This window comes from Chelonoidis abingdonii, chromosome 5 (assembly GCF_003597395.2).
Source record: "Chelonoidis abingdonii isolate Lonesome George chromosome 5, CheloAbing_2.0, whole genome shotgun sequence".
NCBI lineage: Eukaryota > Metazoa > Chordata > Testudines > Testudinidae > Chelonoidis > Chelonoidis abingdonii.
Genome location: NC_133773.1, coordinates 38,369,514 through 38,397,333, shown reverse-complemented (window position 1 = coordinate 38,397,333; position 27,820 = coordinate 38,369,514). Strand labels below are relative to the sequence as shown.

Sequence of the window (27,820 nt, the reverse complement as noted above, 5' to 3'; positions counted from 1 at the left end):
GGTCATTCCCGGCAGATGGTACAGAACGGCTGGTAACCGTCCTCATCATAGCAACTGGGGGTTGAGCTCCATCAGCACCCCCCCTTTCATGTCTAAAGAAAAGATTCTGTACTGTCTGGACTATCATAGCAGCGGGATGCTGGGCACCTGTCCCCCCCACCATTTAATGTCCTGCCTGGACTATCATAGCAGCTGGAGGCTGCCTCCCGCTCATTTTATCTCACTAAAAAGTCAGTGTTTCTTATTCCTGTATTCTTTATTACTTCATCACACAAATGGGGGGGACACTGCCACAGTAGCCCAGGAGGGTTGGGAGAGGAGGGAAGCAATGGGTGGGGTTGTTGTAGGGGCACGCCCTAGAATGGCATACAGCTCATCATTTCTGCGGGATCTGACACGGAGCGGCTGTGCTCTCTGGTACACTGGTTCTTTAGTACACTTGCCCCATATTCTAGGCAGGACTGACTGTATTTTTAGATACAACATAAAGGAGAGAATGACCCGGGGAGTCATTCCCATTTTTGTCTTTGTGACCCCAGCCAACCTCAGCGAAGGCCAGCCAGGAGCACCCATGATAGCAGCAGATGGTACAGAATAACTGATATCTGTCATCCCATCGCCAATTTACAGTGGCATGGCAGACGGTACAGAACGACTGATAACCGTCTCTGCTATCTTGCAAAGGCAAATGAATGCTGCTGTGTAGCACTGCAGTACCGCCTCTGTCAGCGGCATCTGGTACACATATGATGACAGTGACAAAAGGCAAAACGGGCTCCATGGTTGGCATGCTATGGCATCTGCTAGGGCAATCCAGGGAAAAAGGGCGCGAAATGATTGTCTGCCGTTGCTTTCATGGAGGAAGGAATGAGTGATGACATTTACCCAGAATCACCAGTGACACCGCTTTTGCCCCATCATGCATTGGGATCTCAACCCAGAATTCCAATGGGTGGGGGAGACTGCGGGAACTATGGGATAGCTACTGGATAGCTACCCACAGTGCAACGCTCCAGAAATCGACGCTAGCCTCAGTACCTGGACACACACCACCGAATTAATGTGCCTAGTGTGGCCGCGTGCACTCGACTTTATACAATCTCTTTTAGAAAACTGGTTTATGTAAAATCGGAATAATCCCGTAGTGTAGACATAGCCAGTGTTTTCTTAGAATGCAAGACTCACTCAGTATAAAGGTCAATAGGAACAGTTAATGCCTTCTGTGCACAAGAGACAGAGTAGTCTTTGGCTGCCCCATCAATGTTCTTCATGCCACTCTGTTTACATGTGCCTCTGTGGTGCTATTATGTCTTTGGATCCTTAATTTCTTGTCCTTTATCCTGTCATTGAATAGAAATAACATGCCAGATCATTCAGTCTCCAGCCTGTCAAAAGAGAAAGCTCTCTCTACTACAAGACAAGTGGATACTTCATCCAAAGTTTCAGAGTAGCAGCCGTGTTAGTCTGTATCCGCAAAAAGAACAGGAGTATTTGTGGCACCTTAGAGACTAACAAATTTATTTGAGCATAAACTTTTGTGGGCTACAGCCCACTTCATCGGATGCATGCAGTAGAAAATACAGTAGGAAGATATATATATATATACACACACACACAGAGAACATGAAACGATGGGTGTTACCATACACACACTAACGAGAGTGATATGTTAAGGTGAGCTATTACCAGCAGGAGAGAAAAAAACTTTTTGAAGTAGTAATCAAAATGGTCCATTTGCAGCAGTTGACAAGAAGTTGTGAGGAACAGGGGGTGGTGGGGAGAATAAACATGGGGAAATAGTTTTACTTTGTGAAATGACCCATCCACTCCCAGTCTTTATTCAAGCCTAATTTAATGGTGTCCATTTTGCAAATTAATTCCAATTCAACAGTCTCTCATTGGAGTCTGTCTTTGAAGTTTTTTTGTTGTTGTAATATTGCAACTTTTAGGTATGTAATCGAGTGACCAAGGAGATTTAAGTGTTCTCCGATGCTTTTTGAATGTTACAATTTTTGACGTCTGATTTGTGTCCATTTATTCTTTTATGCAGAGACTGTCCGGTTTGGCCAATGTACATAGTCTCTAAGATGCCACAAGTACTCCTGTTATTCGTCCAAAGTGTCTGTCATGACAACTGTGTAAATTAAAGGGACATCCATGAGCAAATTCAGCCAGGAAGACTCTAGCCACTAAGTGAGAGAGGACTTCAGATATAAGAGTAATGGTAAGCAAATAGAATCAGACTGAAGTGACTAATACATGTGCCAAACTGAAGTGCCTGCAGATGAAAACTTGACAATTGTAGTTCCAGACATGCCAATACAGAAGCCAGCTTATGAACCCACGATATTACTGAGTCCAGCTGAATTATGAGAGAAACTCAAGACCTCAGATTCATAATTCTTTGTAGAGATGATAATATTTTATTGAACAGTTTGAATGATATACCTCTGCCCCAAGATAAATCTGCTTCTGGGATGAGAAAGGAGAACTTTGTGTTTATTCTAAACCAAGCTGTGGGCAGACAAGACAAGGCAAGGTTACTCTTTTGTATCCCTTATACCATAGGACCCAGACAACAATTTTGGATCAGCTACAATTCAAATATTCCAGCTGATGGAGCCAAGAATATGCATAAAATATGTTTAAACTTCTCTGTCAACGTAGCAAAAAATGACCATTCTACATGTTACTACTGATTTCATAGTGATTCCATCAAGACAGATATATAGATGCTTTGCTTTACAGAGAAGGATAAAGTGTGTGGGAAAAGGGCCGGTTGTTATCCTTGAGAAAGATAGGATTAATGGTCAGGGATCTTCATTTGGTGACTATATGCTAACAAGAAAAGTAAATGAGGATAATGATTTTTAATATGGCAGACAGAGTACTAATTATTTGAAAGATTTGTCTGCATTATGTACAGGACCACATTTTAAAGGAATGACTTTTTGTGTATCCATAATGCCTGAATTTCTTTGTGCACATTGGACAACCAGGCAGGAACACAGCTGTGTGCAGAAATCTCTATTTGCATAAATATTTGTGCATACAAATCCTTATTTGCATAAAGATTTAATCTACAATGACAATTAAAAAATTTTTTTTCCTTACCTGGGATCATTAATGACTTTCACCAGTGCTTCATATAGTTCATCTTCAGTAATTGTCTTCCAGTTTAATAATATTCCCATGCCTTTGGCCTGCACTCGGGTCATAGTATCATAGTGGTCTCCAAACAGGGGAATTCCCACCACAGGTACTCCATGGTACATGGTTTCAAAAATACTGTTCAAACCACCATGGCTAAGGAAGGCTTTAATGTTAGCATGACCTACAGAAAGGAGAAGTGAAGTACAGGAAAGAAAATGCTTTAAAAACATGTATATTATGTAACATAAAATTACCAAAATTAGAAATAGAAAAGACCAATTACCACATTCAGCAACTCTTCCCAATCAAGTATTATTTGAATAGTGTGCTGTTTTAAACCCTCTCCCAGTTCATTGGTGAATGGGTTAAACAAAACCAGCTCCCTACTGGATGCCTCTCTCTGCCAAATTAATATATTGCCATTTATCATTATCCTTAGTTTCCAAGCCTCTGTTTTTGTCCAAACCAATTTGAACGATTTTTTCAAATTAGATTTTGTGAGGCACAGTATAAAATGGTTTAATAAATCTGAGTATATCACAGCTCCTTTCAAATTTCTATGACATCAGTTCAGGAAGTGCACACAATTGCTTGAAGTTACATATGTGCTCAATTACCTCCGTGAATTTAGGCCATAGAAATGTTGCAATCGTTGTTTTTTCATTCCTTATAGTCCAACATACAAGATGGGGTATATTCAACAAAATGAAAATCTCATTTCACACACATGGTTTAAAATAACTAATATAAACGTTAAGTATGATATTGAGGGATTCTGACTAGATTGACTCTAGAAGACCCTGAAGTTACATTCACATGGTATCCCCAGAGCAGCACAAAGATGCACATTCCAGGTATCCTTTCCTCAGGTTTCTGTTTAGAGTGGAAAGTAGCACTGAGTGGTTTCAGGTTACTCTGATTTGCTGGAAAAGTTGAAGGAATAATAGAATTGAATTGGAGTGTCCTGTAAAGCCTTGTATTCACTTTTATCTAAATAAAACATCAGTTTCATGAGGGACAAAAGCTAATTACTTTTAACTGACTGTTTTTGATTATTACCATTGGTACATGCTAACTTTGCATTATAAATGAACCAAGGAAAGAACCCTTATCCCCAAGAATTCAGAGAATCATAGAATATTAGTGTTGGAAGAGATCCCAAGAGGTCATCTAGTCCAATCCCCTGCTCAAAGCAGGACCAACACCAACTAAATCATCCCAGACAGGGCTTTGTCAAGCCTGGCCTTAAGAACCTCTAAGAATGGAAATTCCACCACCCAGGTAACCCATTCCAGTGCTTCCCTACCCTGCTAGTGAAATAGTGTTTCCTATATCCAACCTAGACCTTCCTCACTGCAACTCGAGACCATTGCTTCTTGTTCTGTCATTCGCCACCACTGAGAGAACAGCCTAGTTCCATTCATAAAAAATAGGAGTCTTGAGTGACAGAAAATTAATTTATTTGGGGTAAAATGGTCTGACTGTAACAGTAACAATATATTATTGTATTAAATAGAAGAATTTGACTCAGTGCAATGTGGTTACTACAACAAAACTACTTTAGTTAAAACTCATTTGCCTCATCACTACATTATAATTAATACTCTCTCTCTCTCTCTCACTCACCCCCACTCTCCCCCACCCACTTACTTTTTAATAAGCTACTCCTCAGAAGGAATCTTTAGACTGGCATTGTTTTGCAAACAACTTCTAAGTAACCTAGAAGCAACCATAAGCTTTCATTGGGTCCTAAGCTCAGCAGTGTTTTCATACACTGTTGACACAAAGTAAAAAAGCTCATTGGAATAAATCTTAAACATTCTTTAAAAAGAAATTTATGTCTGAGATACAGTTGTTTGACTTCTTATTTCTCGGGTGCTTAGATAACATAGCTATGGCTTAATACCCTGATAAATAAACTGAGAGAGTTTGTTATCAATTTGTAATCCACATCCTATGCCTGATAATGCTTTGGTAGGAACAAGCAGCAAATATATAATTATATTGCCACACATCCACATTCCTCAGATTTTGATCAAATTGTGTGTGTGTCTGTATGTTTCTGAATTTTCACTGAAAACATTAGCAAAGACTGCATATTTGAAGTGTTTGCTGGTAAAGCAAACAGCATATAATACTCAACTTGCTAACAGTTACAAGTAAGCAGTGTTCCAAGATAGCATGATTCTAGTAAATTTCTACATAAGTGACTTCTCTTTTTAAAATATTATCTCATGATTGCATAGCTTTTGCAGTGTATAAAGCTTTCTTCAATGTGGTTGTCCCATTTATGAAGGCCAAAAAGTCCTGTATTTTTTTAAATCAGCTATGAAACTAAAAGAAATGTAAAATAAATCCTATCTCTTGAGTCCTCTCAGCTCTCTTGGAGGTGGGCTTATGAAGTTCTATGAACGACCTACTACTTCGCCATCTTAGTTTTAATAGAACCAACCATTAGGGAAAGACATAGAGATGAGACTGGGGAAGGAGAGAATGACAGTGATCTTATAGACCTCAGCAACTCTGACCAAGAGGATGGTCTGGGCTCAAGACAGGAGCTTTAAAGCAGACTCTTCTTTCATCCCAATTTAAGCAAGGAATTTGTGTCTTCTCTGGTATATTACATACATATAGGTGGAGACAGATCACAGGTTTCCCTTTGCTCAGCTGTGGCCTGATCCATAGTCCCTTGAATTCAATAGGAGTTTTTCTAACAACTTCAAAGACTTTGGGTCAGGACTATGTTTTGTTGGACTGATAAAGGGATTTTTACTGAGGTAAAAGGAATAAAACATGTAACATACTATAAGCTCTTTGGAGCAAGGAACATACTTTGGTTTTATGTTTATATAGAGCCCACTCTTAGGGAGCCAGGCCTCTAGCCACTACCACAATACAAATAATAAATGCATAAATAAATAAATAAAATCATAATAATTTATTGATTTACACTTTATCTGACTAGGGAAGACAGTGAACAGCCACTGAAGATACACCTGACTTAGTTTAGTTCTTGTGTTTAAGAAAGAAAATTGTTTAATTTTGAGGAATAGTCTTGGCTGCGGTGGTGACTTTACATGACAGTCCAGGCACATGCATCTGTGGAGGAGTTAAGAAACATAGGAGATGGGCAATGTTTTGTGTAAGAGAAACTTGCCAGATGACTGAAGGAATGAATTCATCAAATTAGTGAATTCATCAAATTTTGTGTTTGGGTATTCCTGAGTGCTTTTCCAAGTGCTGCAAGTTCTCTTGCAGAATTCTGGCCAATAAAAGTCACTGACTGAGTCAAAGCCATGATTATTTTCAGTTGTTGACCTGTTCACTAGGAACATCATTACTATCTTTGCAGCAATCCAACTGTCAGACACCAAGATGTTGTAAGCGCTTAACTAAAGATGGCACAGTCTTTGGTTCTTTTGGAGGCCCTAATTTCAAGCCATTTGATTATTTAACCAAAAATGAATGTCTTTCAACCCAAAGATAATAATAATCAATTTGCCTTAGCTAGCACTTTATATACTCAAAGAGTTGTACAAACATTAACTAATCAATTACCACTTTAGTGATGGGGAAACTGAGGAAATATATAGTAGGACCTGATCTTTGGTGTCATAATGTTCTGAAAAAGTTTTCCTTGAGATTTTAAACACTGAAATCAATTAGTTTTGCTTGGTTGTAAATTATTAGCACGAGAAGCCCTCCAGATAAGTGGCATATTTAAATTTTCAAATTTTAAAGGTTTGGATTTTGTTCAAACTCCCCCATCCAAAAAGCAAGCAAACATGTAAAACAAGCAAACAAATCCCTCTGGTTGAGAATCACCATGGAAAATTTACAGATGGAATGGAGAACTTTTCAGAAAGTTGTAAGCAACTGAAAATGGAAGTCTGTTTATGTTTTTTTCTCCTTCAGTTATATTCTCAATACATGACAAACTTCACTAATTAGCACAGGATTATTATTTTTCTTTTGCACTCAGAGCATAAAAAATGGTTTATTTACCTTGAGTTCATTCTGAGTTCTACATTCTTATTGCACTATTTCTGGTATAGAAGTTGGTTGTTTTAAAATAACAAATTTTACAGCACTGTCAACTGCATGTACTTTGATTTTTAAAAAAGCAATCTTTCACCACATTTTGTACTCACCAAGGAGGTCATTTTGTGGTAACCATTCTCTGAGTTTTGTATTGTTCCCTAAATTCTTCGGCTTGCTTCCTGAAAACCTAAAATGCACAGCAGACAGAAATCTTTCAAGATAAATTCTCAAAAGTTCTGAAACTGATAGACTTGAAACACACATTCACATCAAATGATCCCTGAACATTAAAAATGGTCATTTACATGGGGAAAGGATTTATTTATGTACCATTACATGGAATTGGATTTGTGTCAGCAGGTCAGATAGTTCCAATGGTACAAAGTAATTGACCAATAACTACAGAGTAATTTCAGTTATTTAGTTTTCCAACTCTCTGGCTGACAGATAAATATGTGTGTCTGATTTGCGTAATGATAGTATAGTTTTATATTTAATACCCATACAAATCCCTGTGGGATGCTGTACGATTGAAACATGACCATTTATATAATTGATATTGCCACTTTTAGATAATTGCAACAAACCTTGTATAAAGTATGCCATATAAGGTGTCAATGGAAAAGCTATGTTTTGCTAAAGGTGATTATTCTGTTTAAATCCACATATCATGTCTGTATCTGAAGTTATGAATACTGGCTATAGATCTATATCCCAAATGTGTTTGTTCCAGGAGGAACACCCACGAGGTAAACTCATCATTGAAGCCACACAGCTTTGTGTTGATGGCCATTCAAAGGCAACTGACTCTCACAAGGGGCATAGAAGAAGCTTATCTCATACAGCAAGTCTTCCTGTGGATGTCTTAGCCTCCAAGTGGGCAATTGCTGCTCCTGTGAGTCATCACAGCCATGTAATAGTATGTGACTTGATATGCGACCTTGGACTCCATCTTTTGCCTGTAATTTCTGGCAAACTGAGACTGTGAACTTTGTTTGGGATAGTAAAATTCCAGTCACATGGTATAGGAAATAAAAGACCCTGGAAACAGCTCCATTTTGTCTTCATTTTGTGCTTCATTTCTCTGGATGAAGCTCTAAACAAGGATTTGATGACCTCCAAGCCATTTGAGTAATTTCCAGAGAGACTTTTGCAAACAAGCAGTTTATTCCATCAAATATAATGCTTCAAATCTAATATAAGAACTTTGCAATCTATGTGCAAGATATAAGAACTTGTATGTATGATTTCTGTCACCATTTCAATTCTCCTCTTCTTTATAAATAAACCTTTGGATTTTAATTACTAAAGGACTGGCAACAGCATGATTATTGGGTAAGATCTGAGTTATATATTGACCTGGGTATATGGCTGATCTCTTGGGATCAGAAAAACCCTTTGTTTGGTTAAATTGGTTATCAATAACCACTCATCATAAAATCATCATAAAATCTAGTGTCTGGGTGGTGAAATAAGTGCTGGAATGCCATTTTTGACTTCTTGTTAACCAGTGTTAACCGGAGACAGAAGTTTACTTTTGTTAACGGCTTGGTACAATCTAATGATAGAATAACTACCAGTTTGGGGGGTGAGTCTGCCCTATTTCTCTGCAGTTTGCCCTGAATCTGGTATTCTCAGCAGTGACCCATTGATAAGCTGAAGTCTATTATTAAACAGAGCAGAATGTTTGTATAATCTCTCTATGGGCATTTTGTTGAATGAGAAAATATTAATAAAGCTACTCTGACTGACTACTACTATATAATTCCCTCTACTCAGAACTCCCCATCAACGTATCCATAACAAACACAGCTCAATGTGTGACTTCCCTTTGCAATCATGCAACCTCCCCTAGGTCCTAACAATACAAAGACTTGGGTGCAGGCAGGGAATCAGAACAAGAGGCAGCCATATTTACTGTGGCTAAGATTTTCAAAGGCAGTTGAGTGTCTTAACTCCCTTAAACTGATTTGAAAATCCCAATTTGTAGGAATATGGATTGGTAATTATAAAGGTGCTTATGGATTTATAGCAGTCAATCGTAACACATTTAATAGAGGGGGGAGAGAAAGCAGAACATAATAACTACTTGGGGAAGCTCCCTGTTTGCTCAGCCATATCTTGGGTTAAGGACCTTTGATTCAGAGTTTATTTCACCCAGAATATTGTTGTTAGTTGGAAAAGAAGGAGCACCCTCATGTTACCAGTTAAATAAATAATACATCATTGTATGGCTTTCACTATTTAGGCTACACATTCTGTGCATTTCTTAATAAGCATTGCTATTTACCAAAAACATATAAAGTAAAAAATAAATTATGTCTTGGTCTTTGGCTACAATTTCATGGAGAATATATATAGGGAAGCAATAAAAGAGATTTACCTAACAGTAATTTTATTTATCATACTCTTCTCTTTTCCCATTTAACACAGAAAAGGGTAATGACAAGCAGAAGTATTTTTCTCAAAAGGTCAGTTATACAAGATCCACTTCTTTGGCTATCCCTCAATGTGAAGATGTCTGCCAAGAGGGTTCATTGGTGAGTTTTTAAGTGGATGAGGAGCCCAATTCTTGCCCTGCAGATTTTCCCACAGAAGTGACAGGTGTAATCTTGGAGGAGACACAGATGTTGGCTGGACTGTTGTGCCCTTTCTTTCCTCCTTTGTCACTTCTGTCTCACGAGCACGTCTGTTCTCCTCAAACTGACTTCCCCCTGTGGCTTGGTGTATGGTGTGGTGCCACTGTGTTCTTTTCCGTGCCAAGTTCTCCCAGTTTATTGGGCGGGTGCCTCCCTTTTTAAGATGTACTTTCAGTATGTCTTACAAACGCTTCCACTGCTCTCTGCACAACACACCCACTTCAAACTCAGGAAGAGACTTCCAGAGGTGAATGATCAGAAGAACATGGGTATGTAACGTAAAATTCCTAAATTCATATTTAGGCACCTAATTAATTAAGTAGCCCGATTTTCTAAAGTGCTGAGGACTAAGCAGCTCCCAGTAAAGCCAGTGGGAGCACCTGGATGTTCAGGTCTTCTGAAAATCAGTACACTTACTTGAGTGTCTAAAACTGAAGTGGAGACCACGACAAGCAAGAAAAATGTAAATAATTTCTCTTGCTATTCATCTCTTTTTCACCCATCCCACAAAAGAAAAAAAATTACTGGACCAGCAGCCTTGTAATATTGCGCCAAAAGCCATTTAGTAGCGATAAGCTTGTAAATAGAGTTGGTTAAAATATTCTTTTTTTTCCCTCTTGCCCAGAAGAACTAGTTGGTCAGAGAAGCGGTCACCTAGCAACAAGTCGGCTGGTAGGGATCTGTGATCACCTAAGAAGGATGATCAGGGATTCTCCTGACATAGGAGACTGGGGGGTTATAAAAGGGCAAAGCTGATCTACTCTGTGTCTTTGGTCATTTTCACTGGCTCAAGCTGAAATTAACTGCTGCACGAACCTGCTGCCTTCTTGAATACCAACAGCTCCCTAAGGGGAGGGTGAGTTAGAGTGAGAAGCATTACGCTCAGGCTATTTGTTGTTTTCTAAATAATCTGTGCCCGCTTGGTGTTTTTTCTCTTATGGACAATGATGTTTTAGATCACTGTGCAAAACCTGTCACTTTTGAGAGAAAAATAAAACTTCAACATATAGAAAGGGACAGGAAGGGGCCAGAACACTGGATCACTCTGTTCAATGCTGTTTAGTAATAGTCATGTTAATTAAGAATAAATACAGCAAACATAACTACAAATGTCCATTAAAAATGACTGCAGGAATAATAGCTACCAGAAGGCAATGAAATGTTTCTCTGCTGGAGAAGGGAAATTTGATATATTTTATATAAAGTGCTGCTCCCTCATCCTGAGCAGACTCCAGAAGGGAGATTTAGGATTAATATTCTTCATTTCCTGTTCTGAATTGTTGTGTTGCACTGCTGTGTGCTGTTAAACGTTTGCATTTAACAAAACTGCTTTCACTGATAGTAAAGGAGTGGCTCTATAGCTCAAACCAGGAGATGCTGGAAATGCAAAATTTCTCACCCGCTCTTACCTAATAATTGTTACGCAGCAAGCTAAGGAATGCAAGTACCTATGGACCAGTCTGAGACCTGGGGGAGATTTCTAAGTTTCCAAGTGAGATGGTGAGGATGCCTTATGCTTACACAGAGGAGTGCCATATCCATGTGATCTTCTAATCACTCCAGCCAAGCAAAGGGAGAGATATTTCTCTTTCCCTCTTTGTGTTTAACAGGCAAGATAAAGACAAGAATGAGGGACAACACAAACAACAGGGAGCTGCAGGCAAGGAAGACAGACAGACAGATTGAGACAAAGGAGAGAGGACAGTTCAGAGGACAAGAATTTCCTACCTGAACAAAGGTTCTTGTTCACACACCGCCCTTTCTCCTTCCTTCCTGTCATGTTTGTTTCCTTGACCCCATCCCCAACATTAAGTCAACAGGATAATGTCATCCCCAATTCCTAATATGAGGTCTTTAGCTAGCAGTTATGTTTAAAAGCCTCAAATGTTATACATACCCTCACAAAGTTCCTCGTATTGTTCTATCTTTTTTTCTGGCTTACATCCCAGTGCTTGAATATAACCTGAACTGCACTCTGCTAGGAGACTGCTGTGTTTCTGACTACAAGGACAGTGCTGCAAATCCAGCTTCTGTGAGAAAGTAGGGAGGGAGGTTAAAAAAGGGCAGTAAATATCACCTTTCATGAAAGAATTAACTCCTTCCTGCTATCCTGCCTATCTACATTGTGTATCTCAACTTCAATTTGCTTCCAAACCAGGACAGCCCAAATATGACTGAGAAACCTTCAAATCTACCTCAGATGTGTATTATACTATAGTTCTTACCTCCAGATAACCCTCTGAGGAAGTCTTGCCAGGGCATATGCTAATTTATTTGCTATGTCTTCTGACAAATATTTCACTCCAGCTCCAAATGAGACAAGAACAAAGCCATTTTCATTAGCACCGTTCACCCATGTTTGAAGATCCTGTGGAAACAAACATTTGCACTGAGCATCGTGAAACAAGCATCAGAATAAAATTACCATTGCATACTGGAAATCTGTCTGTCAGTCACTGCACAGTTTAGCAGTGCTTCACGAGGCATTTTAATTTTGGAAATTAGGTGTTATAATAACCAAAAGATTCAGACTACATAACTGATATTTTGAAAGTTACTAATATTAAAGGTTTCAGAGTAGCAGCCGTGTTAGTTTGTATCCACAAAAAGAACAGGAGTACTTGTGGCACCATAGAGACTCAAATAAATTTGTTAGTCTCTAAGGTGCCACAAGTTCTCCTATTAATATTAAATTTATCCCTAGTTTGGGTTTAATTAATGCCTTTATATTAACAGCCAATATCACAGGCCAAGACAGTCTTTCCTAATTTGTTAAGGTAACAAATATTGTTTACATATAGAAGCAGATTTGCATCTGATCTCAGATAAACAGGTACATGTAGCTGTGTATTTTGAAAAATCAGCTCATGAGCCTGCAAATGCACACAACAAGATATATGGAACATATGAATAAAGTCCTAAACTAAACTCCAGAATCCGAGGTTTGGCCTTAATCAAAGAAGGGAAGGAACTTTAAATAGAGGGTTTTTTTAAAAGGCAAAGATATTTTATTAGCTTGTTATAAGTACAAAAGAGTACAGAACTAGGGATTTGGAGAAACAGATAATTTCTTGTTATAGAACTGGCGTTAACAGTACCGAACAACAAAATGTTCACTTCACAAGCTATTTTATTTTTGGTAATCACTAGGAATAGCCAGATTCTAGGCTTAGATACTTCTTTACCTTTGAACTTCACTAAACTCCTCTTTTGTTTATTTAGATAGCCATGTGCAGCATTCCAAAGACATAAAATAACAATATTATAAAATAACATTGCCCCAAAACAATCGAAACCTTCTACACAAGTTAAAAACCGAAGCTGAAATATTGACACCATTGAAGTTAAAGGCAAACCCCCACATTGACTGCAGTTAAATCAGAATTTCACTATGAAGACTATATTAAAATATACAAATATACCAAAGGCAAATTTCTTCAGTTCTGACACTAAAGCGCATATATAATACAAGATATACAATATGCAAATAGTCAGTTTTCTTACACTGTACACATACTGTTTTACCGCTGTTTCTTTAGTTCCTCTAAATGTTCTCTAAACAGCAAGCTGCTTGCAATGGCATTTCTGCAGAACTCGATCATGCAAAAACTATATACACCTGAAAGAGGTGAAAATGCGCATAACTATTAACGCTTAGGAATTTAAGGGGTTTTCAGAATCATCCTTCAGTGTAAGCCAATATAAATTGTGGATCTGCAATGAATTACATGAGGAAATATGCTGTCCGATTAAAAATAAATCATCCTCACATTACCTACTGAAAAAACAGTAGCACAGACTCGGATGCCTTCTTCAGTACATAGCACAATTAAAGCCTTGTAATTACTGCATAAGCATCCATTCATCTCCAGGTTAATCCAGATTCTGCCCGTCAGAACTTCAGAGCACAGGGCTGGCCACGTGTCAACACAACACCTTTCCATCTTTCCACCAAGGGACGCACAGATGATCTGCCCATCACAAAGAGCATGTGGCACTGGCAGGGAAGAGGGCATGGACCAGTTGCCTGAGGGAATGATTCAATACCTCCACTAATGAACCCAAGCAAAATCAGCCCTCCCCTAGGCATGGCAGTAGCTCAAGGTAATCTGTGCCCACTAGGCATTAGACAAGCCTGTTTTACTGTGGGACATTCACCTGCCTACAGGGGAAAGGGATTTACATTTTGAAAATGTTTTAGATAATAACACTGTCACATTCTCAGTCAATGGAGAAGCCAGTCTCCACTGTGTATTAAATAAACTCAATTTGCTGATAACTAGAGGCAACTGAGTGGAGGGCGGGGCAGAGGGGGAGAGAGAATGAACAATACCACACATGCTAATTTTTATTAAGTCAAGGTCATTTTCACTTTCCAAATGTACTGCAAGTAGCTGTCCATCTGTAATCTACTGTGTAAGGAGGCGAAGGTGACAGTACTTCTTCCACAATCAGCAGAACTTTCTGGCACCGACTGGAACTTTCAGTGGTTATATTTGCAAAGCAGCATCAAACCTTTTATGAAAGGTAGTATTTCAATGGCTAATAATTGTATTGGATGCTACATGAAATGTTTACTGCTTCTTTTCAAATATAATATATTCCCACAGAAGCATGTGACAGAAAATACTACTAATATTGAAGAATGTTTCCCAAACAATTCATCATAATGGATATCAGAATTGTTCCACAATTCATTAGTCACTTGTTGGAAAGGATTTAGTCATAAGAAAAACAGCAACAGTATTAATGTTTATTTTCACCACCAAGTAAGATAAAACCACGGCTCTACTGAATTCAGTGTGAAGTTTGCCATTAGCTTCAATAGAGTCAGGATTGCACTCTTAGTTTTTAATACAACAAGCAAAAACTTGTTAGCAGCTTCGGGTAATTAATATTGAAAAAGTAATTTTAAAATACAGCTAGTGTGTGGAGTCACAGAAAGAGTCAGATTTTTTTGGATGGAATTTTGTGCAGAAAGTCTTCCAGAGCTCAGAATTGGACACATTCCCCTCGAAAAGAACACAAAGGTGATATTAAGTAATTTGTCCTGTTCTTGTTATAGTCAGCAGAAAACATATAATAAGGTCAAGCTGGTGTTTGCATAAACAAGAGGAAGGAAGCACAGGAGAATGCCTTATTGATTGATCCCAGTTTTTGATACAGGGTGTAAAATAATCAATTGAAATGTACAGTATTAGTTTTCAATGGAATTCCACAGTAAGAGTCTTTTTTCTTCCATTACGGGTCATCTGCCTATTTACTGTAACAGTTAAACTATGAAAAAAGAGACAGCAAAATTTGAACCCCTCAGCTGACTTCATTGAAATGAAGTTTATATAACCTCAAGCCAGCAGATAAAACTTCCCAAGAATACTGTGATCGCAAAGCCCTGCAGGGTCAGAGTAAAAATATCTCTGTAAATCAGAAAAAGAAGAGTTGCTAGCTAAACAGAAATCCAAAACAAACACGAGAACAATGTCATCAGGATATCAAGAAAAGGTAGATAAGACCAGGAGGCCAGTGTGCTGAATAGACTTGCCTTTTGCTTTTGGAAACACAAACTCAAATCCTATTTAGATCCTAACTGATGTTAGGCAGTGTTATAAACTGATACCAATGCCTTTCAGATATCCTAGTCTTCAGAATGCTATTTAATTTCTTGGAACCGTGATTCATTGCTATTTTCATAAGACTTATTATAAGGCCCACAATTACAATTCCCACACAACATTAGGAAATGGGCATGAGAATTGAGTAAAAGGAAAATCAAGTGGGCTGTTTACACTGTGCAGCTTGTTCTGTCAACAGCACCTCAAACAGTATAAATATAATTTACTAACACATTAGGACATAAGACCACAAAAACTAACATCCAATAAAATACAGCATGCGTACCACTGGCCAGTGAACTGCCTCCTGCTACACAATGCAAAAATGATTTCGAATGCTTGTTTGAGTCACATCTTGCCACTTAACCATATTTTTTCCCTTGCCTTCCTGATTCTTTTTTGTCTGGGGATCTGCATTCCTTCTGTGACTGTTACTGTATCCTTTAGCCTCCACCCTGAGCCTCAGACTTTTAATTTCTATACTTTGATCTTTTTGATTACTTTCCTCATTTTTTGGAAGCTCTCCTTTTTAAACTTTAGCGTTGCAGAGCTAATTTTTGGTATAATTCTTCCCTTGAAAATGTTGAACTTAATTAAATTGTGGTAATTTTTATATAATAGCTCAATATAACCATTTCCTGTGTATTGTTTAGGGCTAAATTGAGAATAGCCTCACCTTCCTGTGTGTTCTAGAACAAGCTGTTCCAGAAACAGTAATGCGAGGTGTTGTGTGAGATGTATCTTTAAACCTGTTCAATTTTGACATATGACCAGTTCATATATTGTTAGTTGAAGTCATCCATTTTTATTGTTTTATAAGACCAGGGCTACGTCTTTACTACCCGCCGTATCGGCGGGTAGCAATCGATTTCTCGGGGATTGATATATCGCGTCTCATCTAGACGTGATCTATCGATCCCTGAACGAGCTCCTATCGATCCCGGAACTCCACCAACCCGAACAGCGGTAGCGGAGTTGACATGGGAAGCCGCAGACATCGATCTCACACCGTCAGGATAGTAGGTAATTTGATCTAAGATACTTCGACTTCAGCTACGTTATTCATGTAGCTGAAGTTGCGTATCTTAGATCGATCTCCCCCCCGTAGTGTAGACCAGCCCTTAGAGGTCTCGTTGACTTCCCTTGAGATTGTGCACTCAGATGACCTTTTTCTGATCAGGAGGTCAGTGATATAACTCTTTAGTATATATGTATTCTTATGACTGGGATTTTTCTAAGTATCCAAAGTACAAGACAGCAAGTCAGAGGATCTTAGCTCTATTTTTACCTCAGCCACTAATTTAAACTCTTTACGCCTCAGTTTCACCATAGACAAAATGGACATAAAAATACTAACTTTACAAAGATGTTTTGGGTTTTATTAATTAATTAATTAACATCTGAAAAGTACTTTGAGATCTCATAAAAGGGACTAGAGAAATGCAAAGTATTATGTTCAGAACTAGAGAGAAAGAGAAAGACCACAGGAACTTTGCATTGCTTATACTTCAGCAGGGTAGCCGTGTTAGTCTGGATCTTTGCTGCTTTTGCTTATACTTATTACCTACTAAATTCACAGCTCATTTTGGTCAATTTCATGGTCGTTGGATTTTAAAGATTGTAAATTTCATGATTTCAGATGTTTAAATTAAAATTTCACAGTGTTGTAATTGTAGGGGTCCTGACCCAAAAAGGAGTTGTGGGGAGGTCACAAGGTTATTGTCAGGGGGGTTGCGGTACTGCTACCCTTACTTCTCTGCTGCTGGCTGGTATCCCAGCTCTGAAGGCAGAGCTGCTGCCAGCAGTAACGCAGAGGTAAGGATGGCATGGTATTGCCACCCTTCTGCACTGCTGCCTTCAGAGCTGAACCCTCCATCAGCAGCCACCACTCCCTGGCCACCCAGCTCTGATGGCAGCAGCGCAGAAGTAAGGGTAGCATGGCATGGTATTGCCACCCTTACTTCTGCACTGCTACTAGTGGGCAACTGCCTTCAGAGCGAGTCACCCAGCCAACAGCTGCTATTCTCCAGCTGCCCAGCTCTGAGAAACGCTGGTCTCCCCTGTGAAATCTATATAGTATAGGGTAAAAGCACACAAAAGACCAGATTTCATAGTCCATGACACATTTTTATGACCGTTAATTTGGTAGGGCCCTACTTATACAGTGTCAACCATATCTCCGTAGTCTTTGATTTAGATGTTACGACTAGGCACCCTTATGCTTCTCACCTTCAACCCAATGCCGTTACACAAGAAGAAGAGGACGGTGTGTGACACAGACACTGGCACAGAGTATTTACTTTAACTGATCTTAGGCAACAGAATTCCAAACATGACAGGCTTCCCTTGTAACAAAGACAACAAACACCATAGCTGGCACTATTGCTCACTTATTTTTCTCTTCCAGCAACAGGAAGTCATATCCTTGAAAGAAATCCTGCAGAGTTTATCTTCTGTAATTAAGGAGATTCAAAGTAAATAAAAGAAACATTAACAGTAGCTTAGACAGCAGTACCTATGCTAGGGTGAATTAGACAGCTGGTTCCTATTGGACAGGATGCATGACTTCCAATATGTGAACAGCAGTGAACAGCTGTGGTGTTTGTTACAAGGTAAACCAACAGTAAGTCCAACAAGACAAGATAGATAATACAAGTGGTGGTAGGTACTAACAAAATTTAACATTTGTCTTGTCTACTTGGGCTTTAAGCAATTCAGCAATTTCTAAAATTTTGTACAGCATCTAATTCATTATATGGCTGTTTTGTCTTTTATTCTTTTTAAGGCCTAATCCAACTACTACTCAATGCAATGAAAAGGCTCCCACTGATTTCACTGGAAACTTGGTGGGTCCCCTAAGATGCCAAATAATAATGAACAATCTTATTCTTTTAGGCATAGCTCTAAGGGGCTGCTCTTACCTGTGCCAGCCCAGGAAAAGTCCAGGTCACCCTGAACTCAGTGAGCCTGAATCCTGGTCTCTGAATTCAGATTGACTGTAATACCATTTGTTTAAGGCTTACATAGACCTCTAGCTAAGGAACATACTCAGGGGTATTGCTGTCCTGTTTTCCTGGACTGCAGCCCCCCTTTAAGCACAGGCTGGTGCTGAAAATTAGAAGTGCTGTGCATGGGTTGCAGATAACAGAACAGATAAATTGTGTTCTTAGATAGTAAACTGTTCAGTGAAGGGATTGTGTCCTTAAATCTGTTTGCATAGCACTATGGGGCCTTAACCTTCACAGGGGCCTCTGGTCACTACTGTCATATAAATATTATGTAAAAATAATAATCAGAAAGTATATGGGCTGAAGAAATGCAGAACCGGAATTTACACACTCTCCTTGCAAAGTTTATAAATTGCAATAGCTTTCTCCTAGATTTTCTTTTTTTAATATACATATAATTCTTTCCCATTATCTCTTTAGTATTTTTATTTAAAAAGTAGGAAATTAAATCCAAACAATTGCTGTTAACACACCATTAAGGTTGCAAAATGAAGCATGCAAATCAGTTATGTTTACTAAACATTAACAGAGCCACACTGCACAAATGTAGTATTTTCTATTACTCTGTTATTAATGCATATTATAAAATATTAAGACATGCAACTTAGCACTTAGAATTTGAAAAAACATGGAATATGAACTGAGCCCTTAGAATATGAAAAACAGTCCTTTACCAACATAATTACTGTGACACTGCAGTCACAGTCTTATCTTCAGAAATTTTCTCTTTTGAGTTCTTGATCTTGCACCCTTAACACAAGTTTCATGCAAGATTACTAGAGTGAAATACAAATCATAGATTATTAGGGTTGGAAGGGACCTCAGGAGATCATCTAGTCCAACCCCCTGCTCAAAGCAGGGCAAATCCCCAAATGGCCCCCTCAAGGGCTGAACTCACAGCCCTGGGTTTAGCAGGCCAATGCTCAAACCACTGAGCTATCCCTCCCCCCTGAAAATAAGGGGAGGAGGGCTGATGGAGATCAGTCCCCAGTTGCTATGATGAGGATGGTTACCAGCCGTTCTGTACCATCTACTGGGAATGACCGGGAATCATTCCTATTTTTACCCAGGCGCCCCCGGCCAGCCTCACCTGAAGCCAGCCAGGAGCACTCATGGGCTGATTATGACGACGAATAGTGGTCATATTGTACTGTCTGCCACCGGGGAGGGGAGGGGATCCAAATACTGAGCTGGATCTTGTCCAACCTTCATCACCCAAGTAATCACAGCTGAATAACTTGGATTCTTAAAGCTGCAGCATAAGTGCCACTATTTTATTGATACACTCACTTTTGTCATTAATGTAAATTTGTAGTCCCATCCCTATGCCATCTATGCACTTACGAATCTGCGGGCTAGTTATAGACTTGGACACAGAAATGTCTCTACTGTGTGTCTTTCCTTCCATGATTCTATATGTTTGTTTAATAAAAACAGAAATATTCATGAACATTAAACAGTAATGACATTACCAAACAGAAAAATTCACTGTTACGAAACCAGTATTTCTTCTCCTAAGATATACACATTATTTTTCAAAGTGTTTTCTTGCTTTTCACCTTGCAACCAGAGAGAGAAATGCCCTGAATGAAAACCTGACCCCACTGAAGTCAATGGCAAAACTCCCATTGACTTCACTGCGGCCATGATTCCATTCTGTTTACAAGTTCAGTTAGCTCTGCCTGATCCCTGACCTGGCCTGTCTGCAACCATATTTTACCTTGTCTTCATTTTGGGCATTTTAAAGTTCCTTTATTCAAGTGCTTTCCAGAAAAGGGACAAATGTCAATTTCAAGAGGGTCTCACACAACTGGGCAGAAACAGCAAGTGAAGCCAATTTCCCTGCACTATCCCTGAGCCCTCTCTCTCTCCATTTACAGTTTCTCCACATTTCACTAAACAGTCTTGTCTGGTAAAGAGATGATAAATGATGAAACTCTTTCTGACATTCTCTAAGAGGAAACTCAGATTACCAACCCCAAGAGCACACTGTAAAGGGCTGTATATGCCTTTTACCTAATAAATCCTAAGCCATTACACAAAAAAATGTTCTTTGGCTTTTGGCAAAATTTTTCCACTGGGAGGTATTTTCTAGTGGCTTACAGCTCCTTTTCTTTGCTTCTTTCCACTAACATCACCAACTACTTTTCTATCTAGTGCCATCATTTTTTTTCATTTTTTAAATTTTTTTTGGTACATGCATGGGTCCCAACACTTTTTAATTGGCAGTGACTCCCCTCCTGTGTCAGTCCAGCCTGCAAACCTCAATTGCTGCTCTCCAAGTTTCCTCCTAATTTTGAGAGGTTGCAGGCAGTCTAGGAGCAGGTCTACAGTGATGCAGTATCTCCATCAGTGTAGTTAATCCACCTTCCACGAGAGGCAGTAGCTATGTTGATGAGAGAAGCATGCCCATCAACATTGCATTGTCTACACTGGAAGTTAGGTTGGTATAACTGATGAGTGATGAAGTTATACCGATGTAAATTTATAGTATCAGAAGGGTAGCCGTGTTAGTCTGGATCTGTAAAAAGTGACAAAGAGTCCTGTGGCACCTTATAGACTAACAGACATATTGGAGCATAAGCTTTCATAGATGAATACCCACTTCGTCAGACGCATGGCAAGTTTATAGTGTAAACCCGGCCTAAGAGTTTTAAATCACTGACATTTAGCCAGAGTGAGTCACCGGACCAGTGTTTCTACAGACACTTAGCCCTGGTCTACACTACAGAGTTAGGTCAATGCAAGGCAGCTTATGTCAACTTAACTCTGTAAGTGTCTACACTAAAATTTTGCTCTGCCAACGTAACTTGCCCACTACATAACTCCACTACCATGAGAGGCATAGAGTCAGTGTGGATGTATTTAGGTCAATGCAGTGCCAGTGCAGACAATGTTGACTGTTGCTGGCTTTCAGAAGCCATCCCACAATTCCCCATACTGACAATTTAGTTGGTGCAAGGACACCTGACGAGGACATGCACCGCCAACCCAAGGAACAAAGTGAACACATGCAGAAGTGATGTAATTACTATGGTAGCTGTATGCTGATGTAAGTTAGGATGACTTGATTTTGTAGTGTTGACATGTCTTTAGTTCCTGGCTTTCAAAATCCATTCAGGGTGGATCAGCATACTCCCCCCTCCCTCATCCAGTTTAAATGGTATTCATGTTGTCCTGAGCTATTGTAAATTCAGTGATCTGAGTGCTCAATCTAGATAGTGCAGGAACTATTTTAGGTCAGGGAAATGTGATGCATTTTCTTCTCCGCACCCTTCAGAGTTTCCTCAATATCAATTCAGACATCCTCCAAACACATTACATTCCTTTGTCTGCATTAATTTAACTCAGTAACATTCTTGAAGGGTCCTTCTACAGTCCTTTTTACTCCAGTGAGAGTTCTTTATGGGGATGAGGTTATGATAATATCCAGTCAGCAGAAACTGTTTACATACAAATCTGCTTCCAGAAGCCCTCATCTCATTCAGTTTGTAATGAAAAAGCCTCTGCAATACCTTTTAAGATTCTCAGCTCAGCATCCTTCTACTGCGTTTTAAGTTTATATATATTACAGATGGTCAAATAATGAAAGAAAGTTTAGTATACAATAAAAAAAAGCCAAAACATGCATACACACACAAATCCCAATGAATTATTCAACCAACTCTAATAAACTTCAACTTCTTTCATTTTATTATTTATTATGCCCACTGGTTTGCCAATCCCTACAAGTTATGGGTACAGTGTATCATAAAGTAATGCTCGAATTTTCATCCCGTTTGGGATCTGACATAGAAGACAGATAAAGATATTATTTCATTGCCGTACACCTGCCCCCCACTGTTTGATAGTGCAATAATAATAGTGGTGACTTTTTGTTCACATCTGCAATGTACTATCAGCTGTTCATATATTTTATATTTATTTTAACTTGAGATTTCCTAATGCATTAAAAATATCAACATCTTCTTAAGAAAAACTCGAAAGACTGCTCAGCTGCCTTCACAAACAAGTGCAGTACATCCCCAATGGAACATGCCCTTTGAGTGCACATGATTACTTTTTAAAGAACAAAACAAACAAAAAATCCCATCAACGTATTTAAAAAGTTTTTGATTGTTATCCCTATCAAATGATTCCTCACCCTTGGAAAAACAGACATACAGAGCTATTTGTGCAGTTGGTGTTTTCTCAGCATCTTTGTGGAAGAATCATGGTTGTTATTTCATGTTTATGGTTCTTGTATCAAACCAGGCAAGGTACTAACAAGCTTCAACAGGACTTTATTTTTACAGTGGAAACCTCTTTACGAAGCTGCAGCTGCACCCTCTGTAACTCAGGCTACGTCTACACTGCACGATTAATTCGAAGTAGTTTAAACCGATATTACAAAACCGATGTTATAAAATCGGGTTTGCGCATCCACAGTGCAATCACAAAATCGATTGCTTGCGTCCCTGGTCCAAGGCTACCATCGATTTAAGGAGCGGTGCACTGTGGGTAGCTGTTCCTCAGCTATCCCATAGTTCCCACTTCCGTGTGAGAGGCACAGTGCCTGATGGGGTCAGAAAACATTGCCCCGAGTGGTGCTGGGTACAGCCTCACCACTCTCCCTTTGTGAAGGCAGCAGACAACCCCTTTGGCCTTTTTGTCAATAGAGGTGCATTGACAAACGCCATAGTATCAGCATCTTTCCCTTTTTTTCAACTTGGTGGGGGGGGGAATAAACTAGGAGCTGTTTCCCTGAACCACGCCAGACCACTGTGTTGAACCTACAGACATTTGGAGCTCAGCCACCAGAATGGAAATAATTTCAGAGACTGCTGTGGACTGTGGGAATAGCGGGAGTCCTCAGTACCCCTCCCCCCTTCATAGCGTCCAATATTGGAGTCTCTGGCTTCCCGTTACGCTTGTCACCGCAGCGTGTGTATCCTGCAGTTTTTTTTTATTCAAACGCTTTGGCGTTTCGTGTTCTGTAACGGAGCAGGCAATAAAACAGATTTGTCCCCCATAACAGCGATCAACCTAGTATCTCACCGTACGGTCCATGCTGGAGCTCTTTTTTGGATTGAGACTGCATTGCAGACGTGCTAATCAGAGCTCACGCTGTAACAAGACACAGGAAATGTAATTCAAAAGTTCGGCGGGGCTTTTCCTTTTACCTGCCCGCTGCATCGAGTTCAGATTGGCTGTCCAGAGCGGTCCAGTGGTGCACTCTGGGGAATAAACCGCCCCGAGGCCAATTAACCGTCGATTTCCGTCCACACGAACCCTAATCCGAGTTATCACTATCGAATTTAGCGCTACTCCTCTCATTTGGGAGGAGTTCCGAAATCGATTTAAGGAGGCAGTAAAATCGATATTAATGACGACGTCATGTGAACGGATACAGCGTTAAATCGGTATATCGGCCATTAAACCGATTTAAAGTCGCAGTGTAGACCTGGCCTCTCACTCTGCCTCCTCAACTCCTCTCCCCTCCTTTCTGTTTCCTGTCCTTTCAGACTCCCAACAGCCAGTGCTCCCAGTTCTAATAATACAAGCAGCATCTAAACACCACAATGGTATAACATACAACACATTTTACAAGCACATAAAAGCACACAGATACTAAAGTAATGGGCATCTTGTACTATAAGACACACAGAAAGCGACATAGAGAATGGACATGCCAGGATCCTAATTCTAGTTATTCTCTCACTCTCTTCCTTTTCACATTTTTCTCCTGAGCAATGACTGTTCCAGGAGGCTGAAGTGGAGGAAAAGAACAATATGCTACAAATAGGCATCACTTAATGGGACTACGTTCCCAGCATTCCCTATTCACATACATACTCAGCTCTTTTCAGCACTCGCTTATTCCTGCTTCTCCCACACAAAGAGTCTTAGAGCTAGGCTGCAAATCAGGTGATATTTTTACATCAAGATAGACAACTGCAGTGACAGTTACAATAGCTCTAGTCCAAAAGAATGCTGTAAAAACAAGCTTTGTAAAGTTAGATTAGTGGAGGAAGCTGATAGGGATAGGGGAGAGGTATCCATGTCTCCATATAGATTCATATTATGTTTATATGTTCTTATTATTTATGGTAGAATCTACCTAAGCTTTACAAGGAGAAAGCAAAAGTGTGTTGGGAAGGAAATGTTTGTTCCTTTTTCAATCTGTTTGTCTGGCATATGCAGTGACTGAATAGATCTGGTATTCTATGGTACTGGAAAGAAAAAGAAAACGTGCGAAGAGCATATGGGCAGCTATTGGAAAACTGTATACCACTAACATTTGAAATCATGACATCTGTCATGCAGTAGCATAACATGGATGGAACAAATATTTTAAAAAGCATGGGCAGTCAAAGACTGACCCATAGCCCACTAAAATCAACAGAAAGACTCCCACTGACTTCACTGGGGTTTGGAGAAGGTCCTCAATGACAAAAAAAGCAAACACTTTTTGCTATTTTGCCTGATGGTACTGTGCAAGTTCAGTACTATTCTAAAAAGAATCTTCTCATAGTATCATGTGATAAGCATGAACAACTGAAACTCATGTTTTCTCTGATGTACACACGCACGGCCGGCTCTAGGCACCAGCATTCCAAGCATGTGCTTGGGAGCAGCATTTTTCAAGGCGCAGCACTCCAGCTTTACTTATTTATTTTATTTATTTATTTGCTTGAGGCGGCAAAAAACCTGGAGCTGGCCTTGTGCACATGATGATTTTTCAAGTTCTTTACATCCCATTCCAATATATATAAAAAACCATATCTCTTGTAATACTAAAGTACACTTTCTATACACCGAACACTTTACACAATGCTACAGGAAGATCACACTAAACTTTGCCATGTGGAAAAGCGGGCATTCAGTTACACTTAGATTACACAGTAATAATGAACAATGAAAACCCCTTTCTTCAGTCCATACATATATTATCTGGAGGACTTTCTCTTTCCCTGGCTTTGGTTCCAGTCACCTCTCCATCCACCAAGATTTCAACATTCTGGAAGCTCCATCCTCCAAGACATTCCCACAATTACAATCAGTTGGGGTTAAATCCTTCATGGAGTAATTATCTCTCTCCAGAACTGACACGTAGATCACATTTTACCTCTTCCTGAACAGTGAGGAAGACTATTAGCAACCTAACTTTCTGGCACTTTCTCCTAGATGTCTCACAGACAAATTACTGTATATACTCGTTCATAAACTGAATTTTTTTAGTAAAAAAGGGAAGCACCAGGGACCCAGAGATGGGGGTCAGCTTATGAACGGATACAGAGAGGGAGAGGTGGGACACAGCCCCTCCCCCCAACAGAGGGAGCAAGAAGAGGTAGCACAGCCAGCAGAGACAGAACGGATGAGGCAGGGCGAGGGTCTCTCCACTTCTCGCCGCACTGCTCTCCCCCCAGCCTCCGAAACAATTGCAGCCCCGGAGCTGCCAGGCTGCAGCCATGCTGCTCGGCCCTGCCCGCCCAGAGCAGGCTGTGACCATGTCACCCGGGTGCCAGAGCACACTGTGGGCGTGCTGCCTGACCCTGCTCGTTGGAACATGCTGCAGCCACGCCGCCTGGTCTGGCCCGCCGGAGCAGGCTGCGGCCACGCTGCCAGGCCTGCTGGAGCTGCTCCAGCCAGGCAAGAGACATCCTCTCCTGGCCCTTCCCAGATAAGGTGGGAAGGGATGTGAAGGGGGGAGTGTGGGGGTCCCAAGTAAGGGTGCGGTGATGTGGAGGGTGGTCACAGGGGTTACGCCCCTGACTCTCAGCTTCTCCCCCCAAAAATTTTCCCCACCAATTGCTGTCCCGGCCTGTCAGGGTAAGCAGCTGGTGTGCCAGGACACTTTTGTTTACTTAGGTTTACCTCCATGTCTGTGGACGCTCGAGGGAAACAAACCATCTCAGCCCACCAGTGGCTTATCCTGATGGCCCGGGAGCCAAAGTTTGCTGACTTCTGAATTATAGGGTTGGCTTACGAACGGGTTATAAAAATTTTCCATTTTTACTTATCCATCTTGGGGGGAGTTAGCTTATAAACGAACGAGCTTATGATCAAGTATATATGGTAAGCTAAATACAAGTTACTTATTTACTTTCCTTAACTCTCCCATTTACCCTGCTTCTTTAACACAATTCATACCACTGCTCACTAACCCAGTCTTGCAACTTGAAGGAAATCTTTGACTCCTCCCTGACTTTATGCCATCACCTCCAAATCCTGCAGTTCTTTCCCTGACAACAGATCAAAAATCCATCCATTCTTTTCTGTCCTGGAACCTAAACACTTGTTCATGACCTGGTCCATTACCACAACTACTTCCTCTCTGTCTTTCTGTGAGTGGAGATGAGCCTCCCTCCCTAGTGGCTACAGTCTGCAACACCACCTAGTGGTAATGGGGTAGGGTAGGGGAACGCAAGCCCTCCCATTCCATTGGTTGTCAACCTTCTTGAGCACCATAATGCAGGATTCCTCTACCTGCAATCCAGCTAACATTCTTCCCAGGCCTCTTCCTGCTGCTCTATCCCTCTCCTTTGGGCATGTCATGGCTGGCAGTTGTCCATGGCGATCTGGAATTGAATCAGCAGAGGAGTGTGTGATCTATAATCAAGAGGAAGGTGTTTCCCAGTAGGTAATACCATAATACTACCCCTGAAAGCATTGGTGTAGCATATGAACCATCCTGTGAAGTCACGGTGGAAGAAGACTGGTTCACTGCTCAGGAGGTCTTTCAAGGTCCTGAAGACTCAATCGCCAGTTTCAGACTAGGCAACATTCCTGGGGCTACAGTTCTTCAGCAGGTCAGTGACAGGTGTGGATATCACGGTGAAGCTTGGTATGAACCATGTATAGTAGCCAGCCAGACCCAGAAATTGTCTAACTTGCCTCTTTGTTGATGGGATAGGGCAGTCTGTCAAGGCCTGGACATTCCTGATTAAAGGCCTAAGTTTGCCCTTTTCCGTGGTGTTCCCAAATACATCAAATCATGAAACCCCAATCGGCACTTGTCCTGGGTTCGCCATGAGGCTGGTAACCTCCACAGCTTGTAAGACTGTCACTGTATGCTCAAGTTATGTCTCCCAATAACCACCGTAAATGACTATATCATCTATGTAGGCTACTGCATACTGGCTGTGCAGTCACAGGATTGTGTCCTCAACTTTTGGAAGGTGGCTGCATCCCTGTGAAGGCTGAGGGCATAGTCTTGAAGGAGTACAGGCCAAAAGGTGTTGCAAATTACACATTCACTCGAGAAGCCTTGTTAGCGGAATCTGCCAGCAGCCTTTGGTCATATCTGGGGTTGAGATGTATTGTTGTGGCCGCCAATCACTCTAACAACTAATTCACTCAGAGCAAGGAATATGCATCAAATGTC

At 40.3% G+C, this 27,820-nt stretch overlaps 1 protein-coding gene across 3 annotated transcripts in view; it reads right to left on the bottom strand.

Annotated features, from left to right (window-relative positions):
* Nucleotides 1–27,820, bottom strand: part of UGT8 (UDP glycosyltransferase 8) — a 71,142-nt gene that overhangs the window by 4,849 nt on the left and 38,473 nt on the right. For 2 of the 3 annotated variants that reach the window (XM_032781311.2, XM_032781312.2), the window contains exons 3-5: nt 12,059–12,201; nt 7,305–7,381; nt 3,115–3,334 (exon numbers count right to left, since the gene is read on the bottom strand). In XM_032781311.2, the coding sequence (XP_032637202.1) occupies nt 3,115–3,334; nt 7,305–7,381; nt 12,059–12,201 (440 nt within the window). Of the gene's footprint in view, nt 1–2,030; nt 2,135–3,114; nt 3,335–7,304; nt 7,382–12,058; nt 12,202–27,820 lie in introns of those variants that run through there. The other variant, XM_032781313.2, reaches the window with a different exon arrangement.